The following is a 16,574-nucleotide window of genomic DNA, read 5'->3' on the forward strand; positions in this document are numbered from 1 at the left end:
GAGTGGCTTTGTAAGATGCGTTTAAAGGTCCTGGAGTGGCCTAGCCAGTCTCCAGATCTCAACCCCATAGAAAACCTTAGGATAGAGTTGAAAGTCTGTGTTGCCCAGCAACAGCCCCAAACATCACTACTCTAGAGGAGATCTGCATGGAGGAATGGGCCAACATACTAGCAACAGTGTGTGCCAACCTTGTGAAGACTTACAAGAAACGTTTGACCTCTGTCATGGCCAACAAAGGATATATAACAAAGTATTGAGATGAACTTTTGATATTTACCAAATACTTATTTTCCACCATAATTTGCAAATAAATTCTTTCCAAATCAAGACAACGTGATTGTCTGGATTTGTTTTCTCATTTTGTCTGTCATAGTTGAGGTCTACCTATGATGTCAATTACAGGCCCCTCTCATCTTTTTAAGTGGGAGAACGTGCACAATTGGTGGCTGACTAAATACTTTTTTGCCCCACTGTATATTTTGTGGGTTTTTTGGGCTATGTGGCCAAGTTTTAGAAGAGGTTCCTCCTGACGTTTCGCCAGCATCTGTGGCTGGCATCTTCAGAGAATGCTTGCCTGTGTCCGGGAATGCTGCCAGCACACACACACACACACACTGATAACAATGGCACAGCGAAGAAAACAAGCTAGGCAGCCAACAGACAGTTTACAGACCTTTCTCATGTCCAAATAGAGTGAGCCACAAACCAAAGCCAGAGTCAGGATTCTAGAAGTCTCAAATGCCAGTTCAGTCCAAGGTTGAGGATGCCAGAGGGGTAAGTTGCTGAGTCCGTACCGAGGTCGTAGGTTCAAGGGTAGTCACAGATCTAGGATGCCAGGGGTCCAGGAACAAGAACAGAGGAGCCAGAGCCAACAGCATTCAGTACATTGAACTTGTAATAAACTCTGACAAAGGGTCGGTGTTTTCCAACTCCCTTAAATCACAGAACCACTCCCTTATCACAGCTGTTTCTTATCTACAGAATGCTTCTCTGCAAGTCTCCTAGAACGCTGCAGGTATGCCCTTTCTGCTCTCCTTTGGCTAAAGGGAGGAACCTCCATGCTTTGCTGTTCTAAGTCTCCCAAGTCTGGCACTTCCACTGGGGCAAGACTGGGATGCTGAGCCTCAGGCTCCTCTGGAGGAGACCCCACAGAGATAAGATCTGGCTGAGCCACAACCACTGGGGTGGCAGAGCAGAGCTGGGACCTGGCACAGACTCAGGTTCCTCTTGCACCTGAGGAGCTAAGGCCTCCTCCGAATCCTCCTCTGACAGCCTGGGAAGGACTTGGGTATATATATTGTGTGACCTGGAAAGGCAGGAGTGATTTGTGTGTTGTTCTGTTGCTAGTGGCCTGCCTCAGGCTGGGAGGGTCTGCAAAAGAGGATTAGTGTCTGCTTGATTAGTGCTTATTGTCTGTTCGGAGATTTCTCTTTTGCATTTGTTGAGTCTTCATCTTGCTATTTTTCAGGACTGGTAGCCAAACCGTGTTTACTTTAAGGGTTTCCTCTTTCCTGTTGAAAGCCAGAAAAATCAGCAGTAGCAGAACATGTCACAAACCATCCTGGGCATAAAATACTGTTTGAAAAAACTGAAACACTGAAATTCTGGACCATGCCAATCACTACCATGTCAGGATGCACAAGGCAGCCATTGAAATCCACAAACACCTGGACAATTTCAACAGGAAAGAGAAAACCCTTAAAGTAAACAAGGTTTGGCTACCAGTCCTGAAAAATAGCAAGATAAAGACTCAACAAATGCAAAAGAGAAATCTCTCAGTAGACAATGAGCACTATCAAGCAGATACTAATCCTCTTTTGCAGATCCTCCTAACCCTGAGGCCTGCCATTAGCAACAAAACAATACACATGCAAATCACTCATGCCTTCCCAGGTCACACAATATATATATCCAACTCCTTTCCAGGCAAGCACTCTCTGAAGATGCCAGCCACAGATGCTGGCAAAACTTCAGGAAGAAACTCTTCTAGAACATGGCCACATAGCCCGAAAAACCCACAAAAAAAACTATGGATGCCAGCCATGAAAGCCTTCGACTTCACACAGGTTCCATAAACATTCAGCTATCATTTCCAGTGTGCAAACTAAATGCCATGCCTTCTACTACATTTCTCAATAGTCTTTGTCACCCTGGAAATAATATTCTGACTGGTCAAGAATATGTGTTTGCATTTGGACAATTTTAGTAGATGGGCTATTTTATTCTTTTGAACTGCATAGAATCTACAACTTTATGACAGTTTATTTATTTTTATTATCTTACAGTCCAGACGATTTACTAAATGCCTTGAATGAGGGAATCAGTCGTGCTGATGTCATCATCACATCAGGGGGCGTGTCCATGGGGGAAAAGGTATGTGCAAAGCACTCTAGTAAATTGAAGCACAAGTATAAACTGGATGCTAAGGAAATAAACACATTAAAGAATGAAAGGGGATAGCAGAAGGGTTCTAGAGCAGGTCTGAATCCCCCCAGGAAAATTGAATGAGGGATTTTGTTTGATTTTGTTATTGTTTACTTTAAAAAAAAACTATTGGGACATCAGAGCCTAAATGCTCCTGAGCTTTCCCTGGATTAGATCCTCCCAGCCATTATGTCCCTATCACTTGCATAGGGCAGCCAGGAGAAGGGAAGAAGTCTCTAGGCCCTTTTACACTCCCCTTCCCATCACACATCCACTGAGGCTTAGAGATCTTGCCTACCTCCTAAACTGAATTGGATCCTTCATGCACACTACATAATATTGTTTACAGGACACAAATAGTATGGTCCCATCAAGTCAGGAAACGTGCAGGGGTCAGTTACTCCCTCACATGTACAGTGCACCTTGAGGCATCTTGATAACATGGGAACGTTGGGCAAAGTTGGATACACTTCTCCCTTATTTGCACTCAGTTATAGATCTTTTATTTTATTAGTTTTTCTATAAGTTGTTTGCATACTTAGGCAGTTCACAATATCTCTGAGAGCTCCCATCCAGAGCAGCAATTTTATACACCACTGTTCTCTTTCACCTCTTTGCAGTTCATCACATTTTCTGATGTTATTGATTCAGTGGATGGAGAGGGCAAGACAACTGAAAAGTTTTTTATTTAAAAACACACACATTTTCTGCACTGTATTACAATGACACTAAACTATCTGTATTTTTCTTTTCTTCTATAAGCTGTTCTTCATTATTGAGAGAGAGGGTATGCATTTCAGGGGGGAAATAAGGGAAAGAGACACCAATTGTAGTTCCATATTGCTGAGTTTTCAGACATTCTTGTAACTGAAAAGCAAGGTCTTGTTTTGTTTTGCTTTGTTTTAATGGAGCAAAGAGTAGCAGGGTTGTTTCATGCACTGGAAAGCTATTCTTACTCAACATACAAATTCATGAGGTGCCTATAGGATGTGTACAACTTTGAAAAGAATTGCACAGGTAGTGAGATTAGTTTATGAAGCTGTGGCACACTTTCAATTATCACCTGTAATGGCCTTCCCTCTTAAAAGACAGAGTAATTTTGGAAGGATTTTAAAATGTAACGTAGTTAAACCATGGTTAGTACATAAGGAAGGGAGAGGAAAATAGCATATGTAAACAACTGGTTCCGTAGATGGTGCCACCGAGAATGATTTGTATTCTTTGATCATGGGCTGCAGTTCCAGTTGGAAGAAATGTTTTTGCCAACAGTCTCAAGAATTTGATCAGGAGGGCTTTAAACTGAGTTTTGTGGGGGAGGGACACAATATTCTGGAAGGCAAAAGGGCTGGAGAAAATATTCAAACTGACATAAAGGAAATAAGACAAATAGTGCAAGGACCCAACAGTGGGAGGCAAAAAAAAAAAAAAAAAACGTGCACAGGCAGCAAGTCAAGGGGACACATGGTCTTCGATGTCTGTACACTAATGCACAGAGCATGGGAAATTAGCAAGATGAACTCGAACTTCTAATACAACAAAGCAAATATGATATAATAGGCATCACTGAAACCTGGTGGGATGAGTCTCAGAACTGGAATGTAGAAATAGAGGGTATAACCTTTTTAAGAGAAATGGACCAAACAGGAAAGGAGGAAGAATAACACTATATGTCAGAGATATTTATACCATTGAAGAGATCCAGGACATCAATACTGGCAACCAGGTGGAGAGCATCTGGATAAAAATTAAAGGGGAAGGAAACAACAAGGATGTTATGGTGGGAGTCTACTACAGAACCCCCAGTCAGATGGAAGAATTTGATGACGCCTTTCTAGAACAGATGACTACACACTCATCAAGGAGAGATGTAGTAATGATGGGTGACTTAAACTATCCTGATATTTGCTGGAATTCAAACTCAGCCAAATCCTCAAGCAAATTCCTCACTTGCCTCGAAGACAATTTCATTTTCCAAAAGGTGGAAGAAGCAACAAGGGGGTTAGCTATTTTAGATCTGATCCTAACCAACAAGCATGACTGGGTTAATGGGGTGCAAGTGGTGGGATCATTAGGGGGAAGTGACCATGTTGTCCTGGAGTTTGTTATAGAGTGGAAAGGAGAAGCCAGGCATAGTCAGACACACATTCTAGACTTTAGGAGAGCTGATTTCAATAAACTTAGAGAAATACTGGGGGTGGTGATCCCATGGTCAGGAATACTAAAAGAGAATGGAGTTGTTCTGCCCTTCAGTGAAACAGGTGCTGTAAACAAATGTTCTTGCTAATCATGATAACAACATCATGAACATCATCATCTTGGTTATATTTAGATCTCAGTACACTCAAAGAGAACATTACTAGTGAAAGACTCTAGTCAGTGCTCTTAGAACAGCCTTTCCCAACCTCGTGCTCTGAACATTTTGAACTAGAGTTTTTCAAATTTCTGACTATTGACCTTGATAGCAGGAGCTGATGGGAGACAAAATGCAAAATTTTGGAGGAGCTCAAGCTGCAGAAGGTTGTCCTCAAGATGAAAATGGTATTCAGCTATATAAAATTGGGTAGTAATACCGCTGTGAGGCCCTTTATATTTTAAACATATTTTGTTGCACTTCAGTCCCTTTGCATTTTATTGCTGTTAATTGATTGCAGCACTATTGTTGAGAAAAGGGGGTATAAGAATGATAAATTTCCTTGGACTGAACAAAGCTTCATCAGACAGATGTCTTAATGAATAGCTTTGAATATGGTTTTTTCCCCCTTTTAAACAGGACTATCTTAAACAGGTGCTGGATATTGATCTTCATGCTCAGATTCACTTTGGCAGGGTTTTTATGAAACCAGGGTGAGTAGTCTTTCCAATGTGAAAAAGAGAGAAAGTGTCTCAGGATATGTAAAAAATCCCTCATATTAATTTTTATTTTTTAAAAAATCAATTTAGAAATGTTATATTAAACTAGATTAAACTGTATACATGTGAAAATAGTTACAAAACAAGTTCATATTCAGCCTGCAAGATTCTGAAAGAATCATCTCCAAAGTTTATGCCTGGCAACTGATGGTTCTCAAAGGCATTCTATCTTTACAGTTTATTTTTCTTCATATATGTATTAAGATTGACCTTAACAGCTTGGAAGCGGGATGTTTATGCGGTATATCAAAATCTGAACTTTAAAGTAGACAGCTAAACTACAGATCTGCATTTAGACCACAAGGGGCTAAAGTACCAACCCTCTATAAACAGTCTATTTCCCTTATTAACAAACTCGTCCTTCTGAGAAAAAAGGCTTTCCAGCACTCAGAAATCTAGATCCTTGAAAGAATTATTCTACTCTAAAAATTGACCAATGAAAGGAGAACTTAACTTTTTTTACTACTACTATTACTATTACGAGGATGTTCTCCTTTACAACTTTTTAGAGCCCTAGATGTCGGTGCAGAATAAAATACAGGCATTGAAAAAACACAGAGAAGTTGAAGAAAAAAGTGCCCTCAAAATGTAGGAACTGGAATTAGTGTAGTGGTTTTAGCGTTGGACTATGCCTCCTGGAGACCAGGGTTGCAAATGCAGCTTGGCCAATGAAATCCACTGGGTTTCCATCACGCACATACTGAGCCAACTTGGCTCAACTCCTGCATTTTCCAACAATAAAAGCCAAGAGGTGAATAAAGGCCCAGGGAGGAGCTAAAACATAAGCAGCAGTTTGAAGTGGTGGCTCCCAGATGTGTCAACTTTGCTCCAGCCACACCTTCTGGGAGAAGGGAGAATAGAGTAAAGCAGACAAAGCCAGCAACTCAAGGAGTTCAGTCAAGAGAAGGTTCATTCCATCCTTGCCTTTACCAACTGAAATAAGGAAAGGGAGATCTCCCAGCTGAGCTTAGCCTTCTTCCAGAATGTAGTTCAGTCAAGATCTGTTTTCCTGTCCTCTCTCCCTTCTCTGAGGGAGCAAGACTTCAAGGAGAGGCCTCTGAGGAGGATTCCATTGTGCAAATTCGAGGGTGAAGGTTCTCTGTCTATGATGAGTAGGGGCTTGCATATTTACCTCAAAGATGATTTGTCCATTTAGGAGAAATATATGAGTCCCACTTTGACAATTAATTGTTTTTTTAAAATACAGGCAGTAAAAACTGCTCTGCATTTTGTAGTCATGATTAACATCTGATGCCACATAAAGTCACTTCAGTATTCTTTACAACATCTGTCAATGTGCTATTGTTGAATAATGCTTATTCATTTTAGTAGATATTGATATAGCACAGCAAGGGCACAGGCGTGTATGTGACAAGGTGATACCATTTTTAAAAAACAAAATTCTTGAAATGTCCAGTAAAAATGTTACCACACTGTAAATCCCCTGGAGTATTTCTTTTATTTCAAGATTAAATGGTAGTTCCCTTCATAGTTTTAACAACTAGGTTTCCTTCCTAGGTTGCCAACAACCTTTGCAACTTTGGATATTGATGGTGTAAGAAAAATAATATTTGCACTCCCAGGTAAGTTTTATTACATTATAAATACAGTTGCCCTTCAAAGGTGAAAAAGTAATAGTAATGTCTATTTTCTAAGTTTCTAAATCCATAAACCTTGAAAAATTTAATCTGTGCCTTTTGCATCTTTTCCTGTTGCATCTTCCATATAAAATAGTACAGTAGGTACAACATTTCCTCTATGCCTAGCATAGATATGAAATCTCAAAGGGTAGTATCATAATATAACAATTGTTTATCATTCTTTAAATAATTTTGAATTGCCTATCTGTAACCTATGTTTTGATCTTTAGGGAATCCTGTGTCAGCTGTTGTTACCTGCAATCTCTTTGTTGTCCCAGCACTGAGGAAGATGCAGGGAATCCTGGATCCCCGTCCTACTATCATAAAAGCCAGGGTAAAAGTCTTTAAAATATGAGTTTTAGGTGCCATAGTGCTGGTGTCACATTATTGATGAAAATACCTTCTAAATTAGGGATAGAGAAAGTGTGGTCCCAGTGCTGTTTTTCCCCATCCCAGTCACCCAAAGGTTCACTGTAAAAAAACTGTTTGAATTCACAGATGAGTACTCAAAGAACAGACTGCCCCAAATGCGTCCTAGAATATGTGATTCAATTTCATCATGTTTTCCCTTACCCTGGGCCATTTTAGGCTTAGGAGGGTTAACTTCCAGGTCACTTCCTGTGAAACAAAGACTTCCCTTGTCCCTAAAATGGCCCAGAGATTATTAAAAATGGGGATCAAAATGGAAGGTTGTGGCATTTAGAGGTATGTTGGACCAAAAAATAATTAAGAGTAGGAATGCAGCCCTCCCAAGCTCCCTGCAGGTGCAGTGCAGGCTTCTAACCTCCAATGATTGCCCACCCCTATTCTGATATCACACAAGTTCCCTCAGTTTAGCTGTACTAATGAGATCAGAAAAGACAGTGGCTGACTTTACACAATATCACATGAGTGAAGAAGGACAGGTTGCTTACTTGTAACTGTAGTTCTTTGAATGGTCATCTGTGAATTCAAACAAATGGGTTTTCTATGCCTGCACAAGGACATTTGGATAATAATAATAATAATAATAATAATAATAATAATAATCTTTATTTTTATCCTGCCCCTCTGCGCAACCGGGGTGGCTTACAGCATTAAAATTCTAGAATCACTAGGGAAGACTTTTTGGTGGTAGCTTTGCCCATCCTCTGTGTGAATTCACAGATGACCACTCAGAGAACTATAGTTACAGGTAAGCAACCTGTCCTCCTTCGTTGTGGTCTCTGTGAATCACACAAATGGGTTAGACTAGCAGGCTGTTGTCACAGGAGAATGGAGTGTCGTGATACCAGGCACCATGTGTAGTAGACCAAAATATATTTTATTAAGCATGCAAGGAGAAAGCATGCAATGCAACAAACCTCAATGCAAACCAGAAAGCAACACTGCCCTCTCCCAAAAGCTGCATCATTTCTTACCCTGGTATCCAGCCTGTAGTGTGAGATGAAAGTCAATGACTGGGACCAGACCGCAGCTTTGCAGGCGTCCTCTAGGAGCACTCCACTGAAAAAAGCTGAGGATGTCAGTACCGTCCTGGTAGAATGTGATCAAATTCAAGTAGTAGGAATTGACTTCCTGTACCTCCTCTGCAGAGGGACTTACTACCTGATCAGGCAAGAATTGCTTAGTCTTTGTCCTCTGTCCTCATGAGCAGAACCTCTGGCACAGTGTTTTCACAGAGGAAACAAAGAGATTTATATTGTAAGCCTGAGGGCAGGGAACCATCCAATTAAAAAGATTGTATGTACAGCGCTGTGTAAATTTACAGCGCTTTATAAATAAAGGTTAATAATGATAATAATAATAATCTTGAAAATGCCCTAACTTGTGAATAGGAGATTTGCCACTGACATTCATGAGATGAGGACCACTGAGAGCATCTTCAATCACAAACAGTATTCCTACACATTTTCTCAAAGTAGTGATTGGCATCTTGAAACCATGGCTGGTGGGGAACAAGAATGGGAGCAAATTCTTGAATTTGATAAAAATCAGATCCAACAAGAATGAAGTATATGAAGCATATAGTATTCAACATCACTGTCTATACAAGGGAAAACCTAGTAGTTCACCTTTGACTCTGGAAGTTACAATCCAATAACATCTGGAGAGCTATGTGATTACCACCCATTTTAGATTACATGGAAATGAATGCTGTTAGGATTGAAATAATCCAAAATGTAGTTGGGGGGGGGGGGGGGGAACTAAAAATCTGATGAAAAGTTGCAGTTCTTTTTCCCCCTAAAATAAGTGAATTATACTAATGAGATTACAGGTGTAATCTTGTAATATTGTATTTGTGATGTGTTCTTCTTGATTATTTTCTTGTGCATTTTCTTTGCAGTAGAGAGTAGCCAAAAAAAAAAAAGCTGTTACTAAAACTAAACCTGGTAAAATGTGAAGATTACAGTGTTCCAGAAATACATTTGCTGGTCAAATGGCAACAATCCTTTTGCAATTTGTGAAAGCCCTAGTATCAAATTGATTATGACAAGGTGTTGCCCAAAACTACATCTAAAGGAGAATAGGAAATGGTGTGTAAACAAGGATGCTGAAGCTGCCTCCTTTTCATTGCTTCCCCTCCCTGTTCTCTCTCACCCTAGTTGCATCTTTCCAAGCTGGTCTCATTTCCAGTAATGGAACCTTCTGCGGGAAATGTTGCATTGGTCCCCTGATATGGTGGTTTAATATCATTAATTTGACCCAGATGTATTTGAGTGTACCTTTTGCCATTGTATGCTGCTTGAGCCTCGCTAGTTTGTATACCATAGTAAGTCAATATGTGTTCAGTGTTACTGGACATAGATTACCAAATGATGTTCTTCAGGCAAACCAGTAGTTCAGTTGATGTCCTGGTATGGCCTCTGACCATCTGTAGGTTGCTCAGCTCACTCACAGTAAAGACTTGCTAGCACAGAAGGGCCAATCTAGAGGCAGTGGTTTAAATACTTACAAATGGGACCAAATGGTTTCTCATTCTACCTGATCACCTCTTAGCTGAAACCTGCAGCATACCCACCAGCCAGCTGAAATGCTGCAGAGGCAGCCAGTGGTTTCTCTGCTTTCAACATTGGTCCAGTGTTGTAACGACTAAAGTGCCTCCAGCCTCCAGTTTGAGACCTCCACACCATTCTTGTGCGATGAGGTGACCATTTAAAAATTGGGAAATGTTAGAGAATGTTAGTGGGGAGTAGTAGTTCAAAATTGAATATCCTGTCTGAATGCCTGTGAATAAGGATGCAAATCCTTGTATTCCTCATCCTTGCATTCAAAGACAACACATTTCTGTATTATTCTCCTCAATGTGAGGGGGAAACCAAAATTTCTGTGCAGTTATCAAGATATATTTTCACTTGGTGAAATCTTCCGTGGCATCAGTTCTGTGTAAAACTACACAAAACACACTATATACTGTACTGGAAACACATTACATGTTTTTACACAGAAAACACTTATTTCCATGCAGAATAATTCCCCAAAAGACTTCTCAAAGTTCAAAGAATCTTCCTAAATGCTCTATTCTACTTGGCAGAGGTTTCTCATATATTAGGAAGCATGGTATTGTGCCAGGAAATGAATCGTAATAAATATTCTTTCCATCCCTACTTGTAACCACAGTAGTTTCAAGTCTGACCAAGACTCACTTGAGTTTTGATCAGACACAAAGTGAGGTTTAGTTCCTCTCACCCTATCCTTCTGTACAGATTCTGTTTTTACTTGCTTCAGAAGCAAACTAAATGGTTCAAAAGCAAAACAATGGTCAGGTTGTGATGCTGTGTCTCCATTGATTTCAGTAGGGAAAGCAAGGGCCTGAAGCCCTGAAATGGTCACGGAGCAAAAGGGTCTTTGGGAATGGATTGCTGGTTGCCCCATCAGTCAGTTCTGGCATATAGACAGAATTTCAATTTTCTATTGACATGTTTCCACGTAGTGCCAGTGGGGAGAGCCTGGAAGCCTGTTCTGGAAGCAACTAGTGAGGGACAGAGAGCTGCCCCACCATTAAGGAGTCCCGTGTCCCCAAAGATCTTTAGTGGTAGATTGCTGTTTGTACCTCACCAGCCATTTATAGGTCTGCAAAATCTTCAGAAAAAAAATGATATCATTTAAAAAAATGATCAGAATTAAATAGTGAAAAAAATTGTATAGGAGTCTCTAATGTAGTGAGCGAAATAGAAAGGAGCAGAGTAAAGCTGGTATGGAGCTGCACTTAGCAGCCATATTATCTGGGTAACGAACCAAGCAATTATAATGATTTGGATAAGAATTACATAGAAAGTAGATTATTTTAAGATTTTACATTTTTATTAGGTGTGACATTTGTGGGGGAAAGTATGTATTACTCAACTTTTTTCTCTATTTTAGCCAGAGTTCTCAAAGTTTCAGGCCAGTCCCAGTGTAACACCATATATCTGGGATTGGGTTTGGCATATGCTTTTATTTTCAGATTGCTAAATGTTATGCGGTCCTTCAGACAGATAGAGATAACATATCTTATTTTTGTGTGTGTGTTTCTGCAGTTATCATGTGATGTGAAATTGGACCCTCGTCCAGAATATCACCGGTGCATACTGACTTGGCATCACCAAGAACCACTGCCTTGGGCACAAAGTACAGGTTAGCTTCCTGCGGGCATTTTCTTCCCCCTCTACTCGCTGACAAGGCTGAAGTGTTTCAGAATATGAAGAACAAAAGGAAACACAAGGGATTTGAGCTTCCTTTACATATGATCATTATTTATCATCTGACACTGTGACCCACACATTCTAGATCTGTGAAATTCCCTCCCCATACCCTTTCTACAAATCCAGCTCATCTTTCTCATCTTTTTTTCAGTGTAACACAGAAAACAAGAAGCACAAATAGTGTATGCTTCCTTTCCCTCCCCTCTGAGGCCTTTTCACAAGAAGGGCTCAAGGCAGCTAACAATTCTAAGCATGTAACTGTTAGGTCTGGAAGTCACAGTAGCCACCTCAGGAAGTAAAATGGTCCAGGTTTACTAGGGATGCCTTGGTATGAGAGAGTGTAAATGAGAAAATGGGGGTTGGGGAAAGTGTAGACAGAGATGTGTGAGTTGAAGTATATGGCTCTGGCCCTGCCCAATTGTGGCACATGGTCCACAGAGGTCACACACAAAGGAAGACAGTCCTCAAGATGGAAAAAAAATGTTTCTTCAGTTGTGTGATAGAGGGCTTTGGAATCATCTGTTCAAGATTATAATTCAGTACGAGGGCATCCAGAAAATATGATGGAAAAATTGTACATGTGAGAATTAATAATGATTTGATTGAACAAAATTGCATTGTAAGAATTCTAGAGGAAGAAAGACCAATCCATTATTTCCTAGGTATCTTCCATGTCTTATTTGAGACACCACATTTTTACTATATGTGACCATTCTAATGTCTTGTTTTTCATTTTTTGTAAACTGGCTTCATATGTTTCTCTATTCTCTGGCATTTGCCCTCCTAACAGGACTTTTTTTGGCTCTTTTTGCATCCCTGTAGGGAATCAGATGAGCAGTCGTCTGATGAGTATGCGCAGTGCCAATGGACTGTTGATGCTACCTCCAAAGACAGAGCAGTATGTGGAACTTCATAAGGGCGAGGTGGTTGATGTCATGGTCATTGGAAGACTATGATGTCACCAGCAAAAGAGAAGTTTTGATGCATGTCCACATATCATTGACTGTATCCTGTAATATGCAACGGCACAGCTAGTTTTTCTGATTTGGATAAAAGTTGATCAGTATAGTCAACACCTTGAACTATATTTCAAATGGATTTAAATAAATACCTTTTAAAAAAACTTTAAAAACAAATCTTAAAGAAATCTATTCTGATTATATCAAAGCAACTTTTTCCTTTCTTGCAATTGCTTTGTGTGTTCAATGCTAGTTCCAATAGCGGTAGCTTTTAGTAGACAGCAGTAGGTGCCTGCAGAACTTGTGTTTTTTCTCATCTTTAAGATACAACTACTTATGCTCTTAAAACAAGGCTGTCTGCTTATTTATACTAGTGTAGACAACACTTGGATTTCCCTTATTAGTATGCTTCATAACTGCTTCACAGAGAGCTTCTGCTTGTTCTTTATCGTATCTCGTGTTGATGTGCACAGTGCCAAAAGCCGAGTGGCTGAACTGGGAACCCGATCAAGCCCCCAAGGTTTTCCTCCTTTGCTGCGCGTTCAGGGATATCTGTCATCCCAGCAGCCACCCAGCTCAGTACTCTTGGGCAGTAACTGGATACCTTTTGTTTAAACAAACAACAAAAATTGCTTCCTTAAGTGCTGACAGCCTTTTTAACCAATACATTTAAAAATGTACAGAATTAAAATCTAAAAAAATCAAAGACTGATCTTGTACAGATATTAGTGTTACCAGCATTCATGTGGAATTTAAAGGAGAAAAGAGATAAAACTAATGTTGAACAACTCTGTACCATAACATTTTCTGTAATGATACTGAAACTTAAATGAATAAAAAAATTCCTGGATCATTATTTAAAAGATGACTGTGTTAGCCTTGTTGTTTAATAATGGGGGGAGGGGGGGCACTTTCTCTTTTGGGGAAGAATCTCCTAGCTCAGCAATGAAATGAGCGCAATTACATTTGAGTTTTTCTTTTTTTAAAAAGACACTAGTGGAGAGATTTTGCAGCCTCTTCTTTTTAACAAAGTAATAAAGTGGTGTCCTCTTGCTATTGTTGTTTTAAAATTAGACTGTAATCCCTGGATAATATTTAAACTAATATGCTTTATGAAACAATACTATTACAATACTAATACAGTACTATTACTGCTGCAGTTTTACATAACAACACAATCCCCTCAAAAATTAGCTGAGATGTAAGTGTAGTATTGACAACATGGAATGCCACAACCTCCCCTTATTTGAGCGTTCTCTTCATTTTTAAACATTTGCATTGGGAACACCCTCCTTCAGCTGAAATATATTCTGGTCACCAATCTTACATGACTTATTTCTTGTTCTTGCAAAACAAGCCCAAGAAATCAGTCTAGGTTTAGGCAGAATAATAAAATAAATAATTTGTAAACATTGCCTTCAAGATATGGCATAAGACAGAAGATTTTCATTTAAGTCCTTCCCACAAATAGTTTTGTTACTACCAAGTCTGCTTAACATTTTCTTTTTTAAAAATCTCATTTAATTTAATATATATACCAACTATATATCATGAGAGCCAGTGTGGCATAGTGTCTTGAGTTTGGACTAAGACACTGGAGACCAGAGTTTGATTCCCCACTCAGCCTTGGGTAACCTTGGGCAAGTAACATGCTCTCAGCCCCCAGGGAAGGCAATGACAAACCTCTTCTGAATAAATCTTGCCAAGAAAACTCTGTAATAGGGTCATCATAAGTCAAAAATGACTGAAAGGTACAAAACAACAACAGATACATGCAATATTGCTAAGATCACCCATTTTTTAAAAAAAATCAGTAAAATGTGAAACCATCTTGACTGAATAGTGGAAGGAACAAAGTGATTCTTCAGTTTAAAAAAAAGATTATTTTTAACAATCCAGTATAGAATACATGGCTATCCACTGATTTGGCATTGTGCTGAAGAGCCTTGAGTAGCTGCATAAGATTGCAATCCTGTTTCTGCCTTTTGTCTTCAGTGAGAATTGTTTCTATGCAAACAAATATACAATTCCACTGTACGACCACATATTTGAAATCAGAATATATCCTGTCACCATTATTAATTCAAGAGTCCAGCAACATGAGCCAAGCAAAGTTTTCCACATGAGTGTGTCAACAGTGTAACTAAACTATGCTTGGCATCATATGAGACCTACATACTCTTTTAGAGAATATATAAATAAAGCAGAATAATAATAATAATATGTATGTATGTATGTATATTTTAGCTCTCTTCACTGTCACCTTGCTTTAGTTTAGCATTGGTCTCTACTATTAATTATGTTACATTTTAATTTATTATTGTTAGCATAACCATGTAATACACATACAGTGGTGATGTTAATCCCTCCCATTCACTGAGTAAGTACTATCAGCAGAATAGGAAGGGGCTATTCCCCCACTTTACTGAAGCACCTTCACAAGGTGCACTCTTGGGAGCCCCCAAGAAGAGGTCAAGCACAGGGCTGCTAGAGAAAAGGCAAGAAAAGTCCTGTGCATGAGCAGATGACTACTCATACAACACTGGATTTCACCCACAGTTGATGTAGAGATGTATAGATTCCTCTTTTGTGACCTTCTGCTGTGTGTCAACTATATTATGGAGCTAAAATACTGAAGAGGCTTTGTTTCTCCATCAGAGATAAGAGTTGTGAGAAAAATGCCCTGCCCATGCATTTGACTACACTTGTCCCTCCATATTCTCCAGGGTTAGGGGCACAGGATCCCCATGAATATGGAAAAAACACAAATAACAAAAATACTATGTTTTACCTGAGAGAACTCCTCCTTAAGAATCTCTAGATCCTCCAGTGCAACTCTGTGGTCAACATCTGCCAGACATTGTCCATAGAATTGTGCTGGACGAACTACAAATGCCTAGTAGAGTGTTCTCTCTAGGAATCTGTAGGTCATTCAGTGTGACGTTTGGTTAAAGTTGACCATAGAGTTGCACTGGAGAACGTAGATATTCCTAGAGATAACATATCAATAAAATCCGTGAATAATGAAATCCATGAAAGTCAAAGCCGCACGTGTGGAGGGACGAGTGTAATTACTTTTAACACTGAATTGTAAATGACCTCCATGTTGATGATACTGTATTCAAGAAAAAGGTTGTTCTCAAACTTTGTTGACAATGGCTGGCATCTTGTTAGTAACAAATGCAAGTGTAACAGCTCCGTAGAACTCAAGCAATCTCTTCTTTTCAAAGGAGAAGTAATGGCTCTAGAATGAAAACACCTATTCCCTGAAGCTCCCTTATTCAAGCTGCCATACAGTTAATGGTCCTGACAGGTGAGGTCTTGTTATATTTCTACAGTTTATAATGGACAGTCCTGAAATTGTGCCATTGCTTACATCACGGATGAGAAATCTCCAGCCCATGGGCAGGGTCTCGCAAAGTAGGACCCTATTCAGTTAGCAAGCTTCTATTGCAAGAGCCCTCCCTTCTCACTCCAGCACCGTGTTTATCTTTGATCGCTGACTGGAGAGAAGGGCTGGGAATTTCTTGGTCAGTACTGAAAAAGACAAGCTTTCTTCAGGGCAATGTGAGGAAAACACTGCTGTCGTCTCCCATAAGTGACAATTTAAGGATTAAAACTTAAAACACATGCATATTTAAATACACGCTATTGAAACACTGAATACAGGCTGTTGAAACATTGAATACCTTTTGAGCAGATATGCCCAAATCTGACCAATGTTTTTCATGCCCAAATGCAGTTGTGCTGAGGCTTACTTCTGCGTGGGCATGCAATGACTTGAGCTGTGCTTTGCATAACTGGAGGGCATATGTCCAAATTTGGGGGGGGGGGGAGGCATTTTGAAGCCCTTTCCACTTTGCTTTGTTCCTCTCACAAGAAAGCTTTTATTCAATCCCAATCTTGTGCCTTTAGTCCTGCTCAGCAGTGAGATATGCATCCAAGCCGAAATGAAAGAAAGAAAAGAAAGAACGAAA

The 16,574-nt window shown here is 39.7% G+C and overlaps 1 protein-coding gene across 15 annotated transcripts in view; it reads left to right on the forward strand.

Annotated features, from left to right (window-relative positions):
• GPHN (gephyrin) overlaps positions 1-13,460 on the forward strand; it is a 411,497-nt gene extending 398,037 nt beyond the window's left edge. For all 15 annotated transcript variants that reach the window (XM_089521676.1, XM_089521678.1, XM_089521679.1 and 12 more), the window contains 6 exons: positions 2,286-2,373; positions 5,195-5,268; positions 6,853-6,917; positions 7,205-7,308; positions 11,474-11,570; positions 12,461-13,460. In XM_089521676.1, coding sequence (XP_089377802.1) covers positions 2,286-2,373; positions 5,195-5,268; positions 6,853-6,917; positions 7,205-7,308; positions 11,474-11,570; positions 12,461-12,594 — 562 coding nt within the window. In that variant the 3' untranslated portion in view covers positions 12,595-13,460. The remainder of the gene's footprint in view (positions 1-2,285; positions 2,374-5,194; positions 5,269-6,852; positions 6,918-7,204; positions 7,309-11,473; positions 11,571-12,460) is intronic.
• Positions 13,461-16,574: the final 3,114 nt, after the last annotated feature.

Source organism: Sceloporus occidentalis, unplaced genomic scaffold, assembly GCF_023333645.1.
Source record: "Sceloporus occidentalis isolate IW3139 unplaced genomic scaffold, rSceOcc1.0.p SCAF_4, whole genome shotgun sequence".
Lineage (NCBI taxonomy): Eukaryota > Metazoa > Chordata > Lepidosauria > Squamata > Phrynosomatidae > Sceloporus > Sceloporus occidentalis.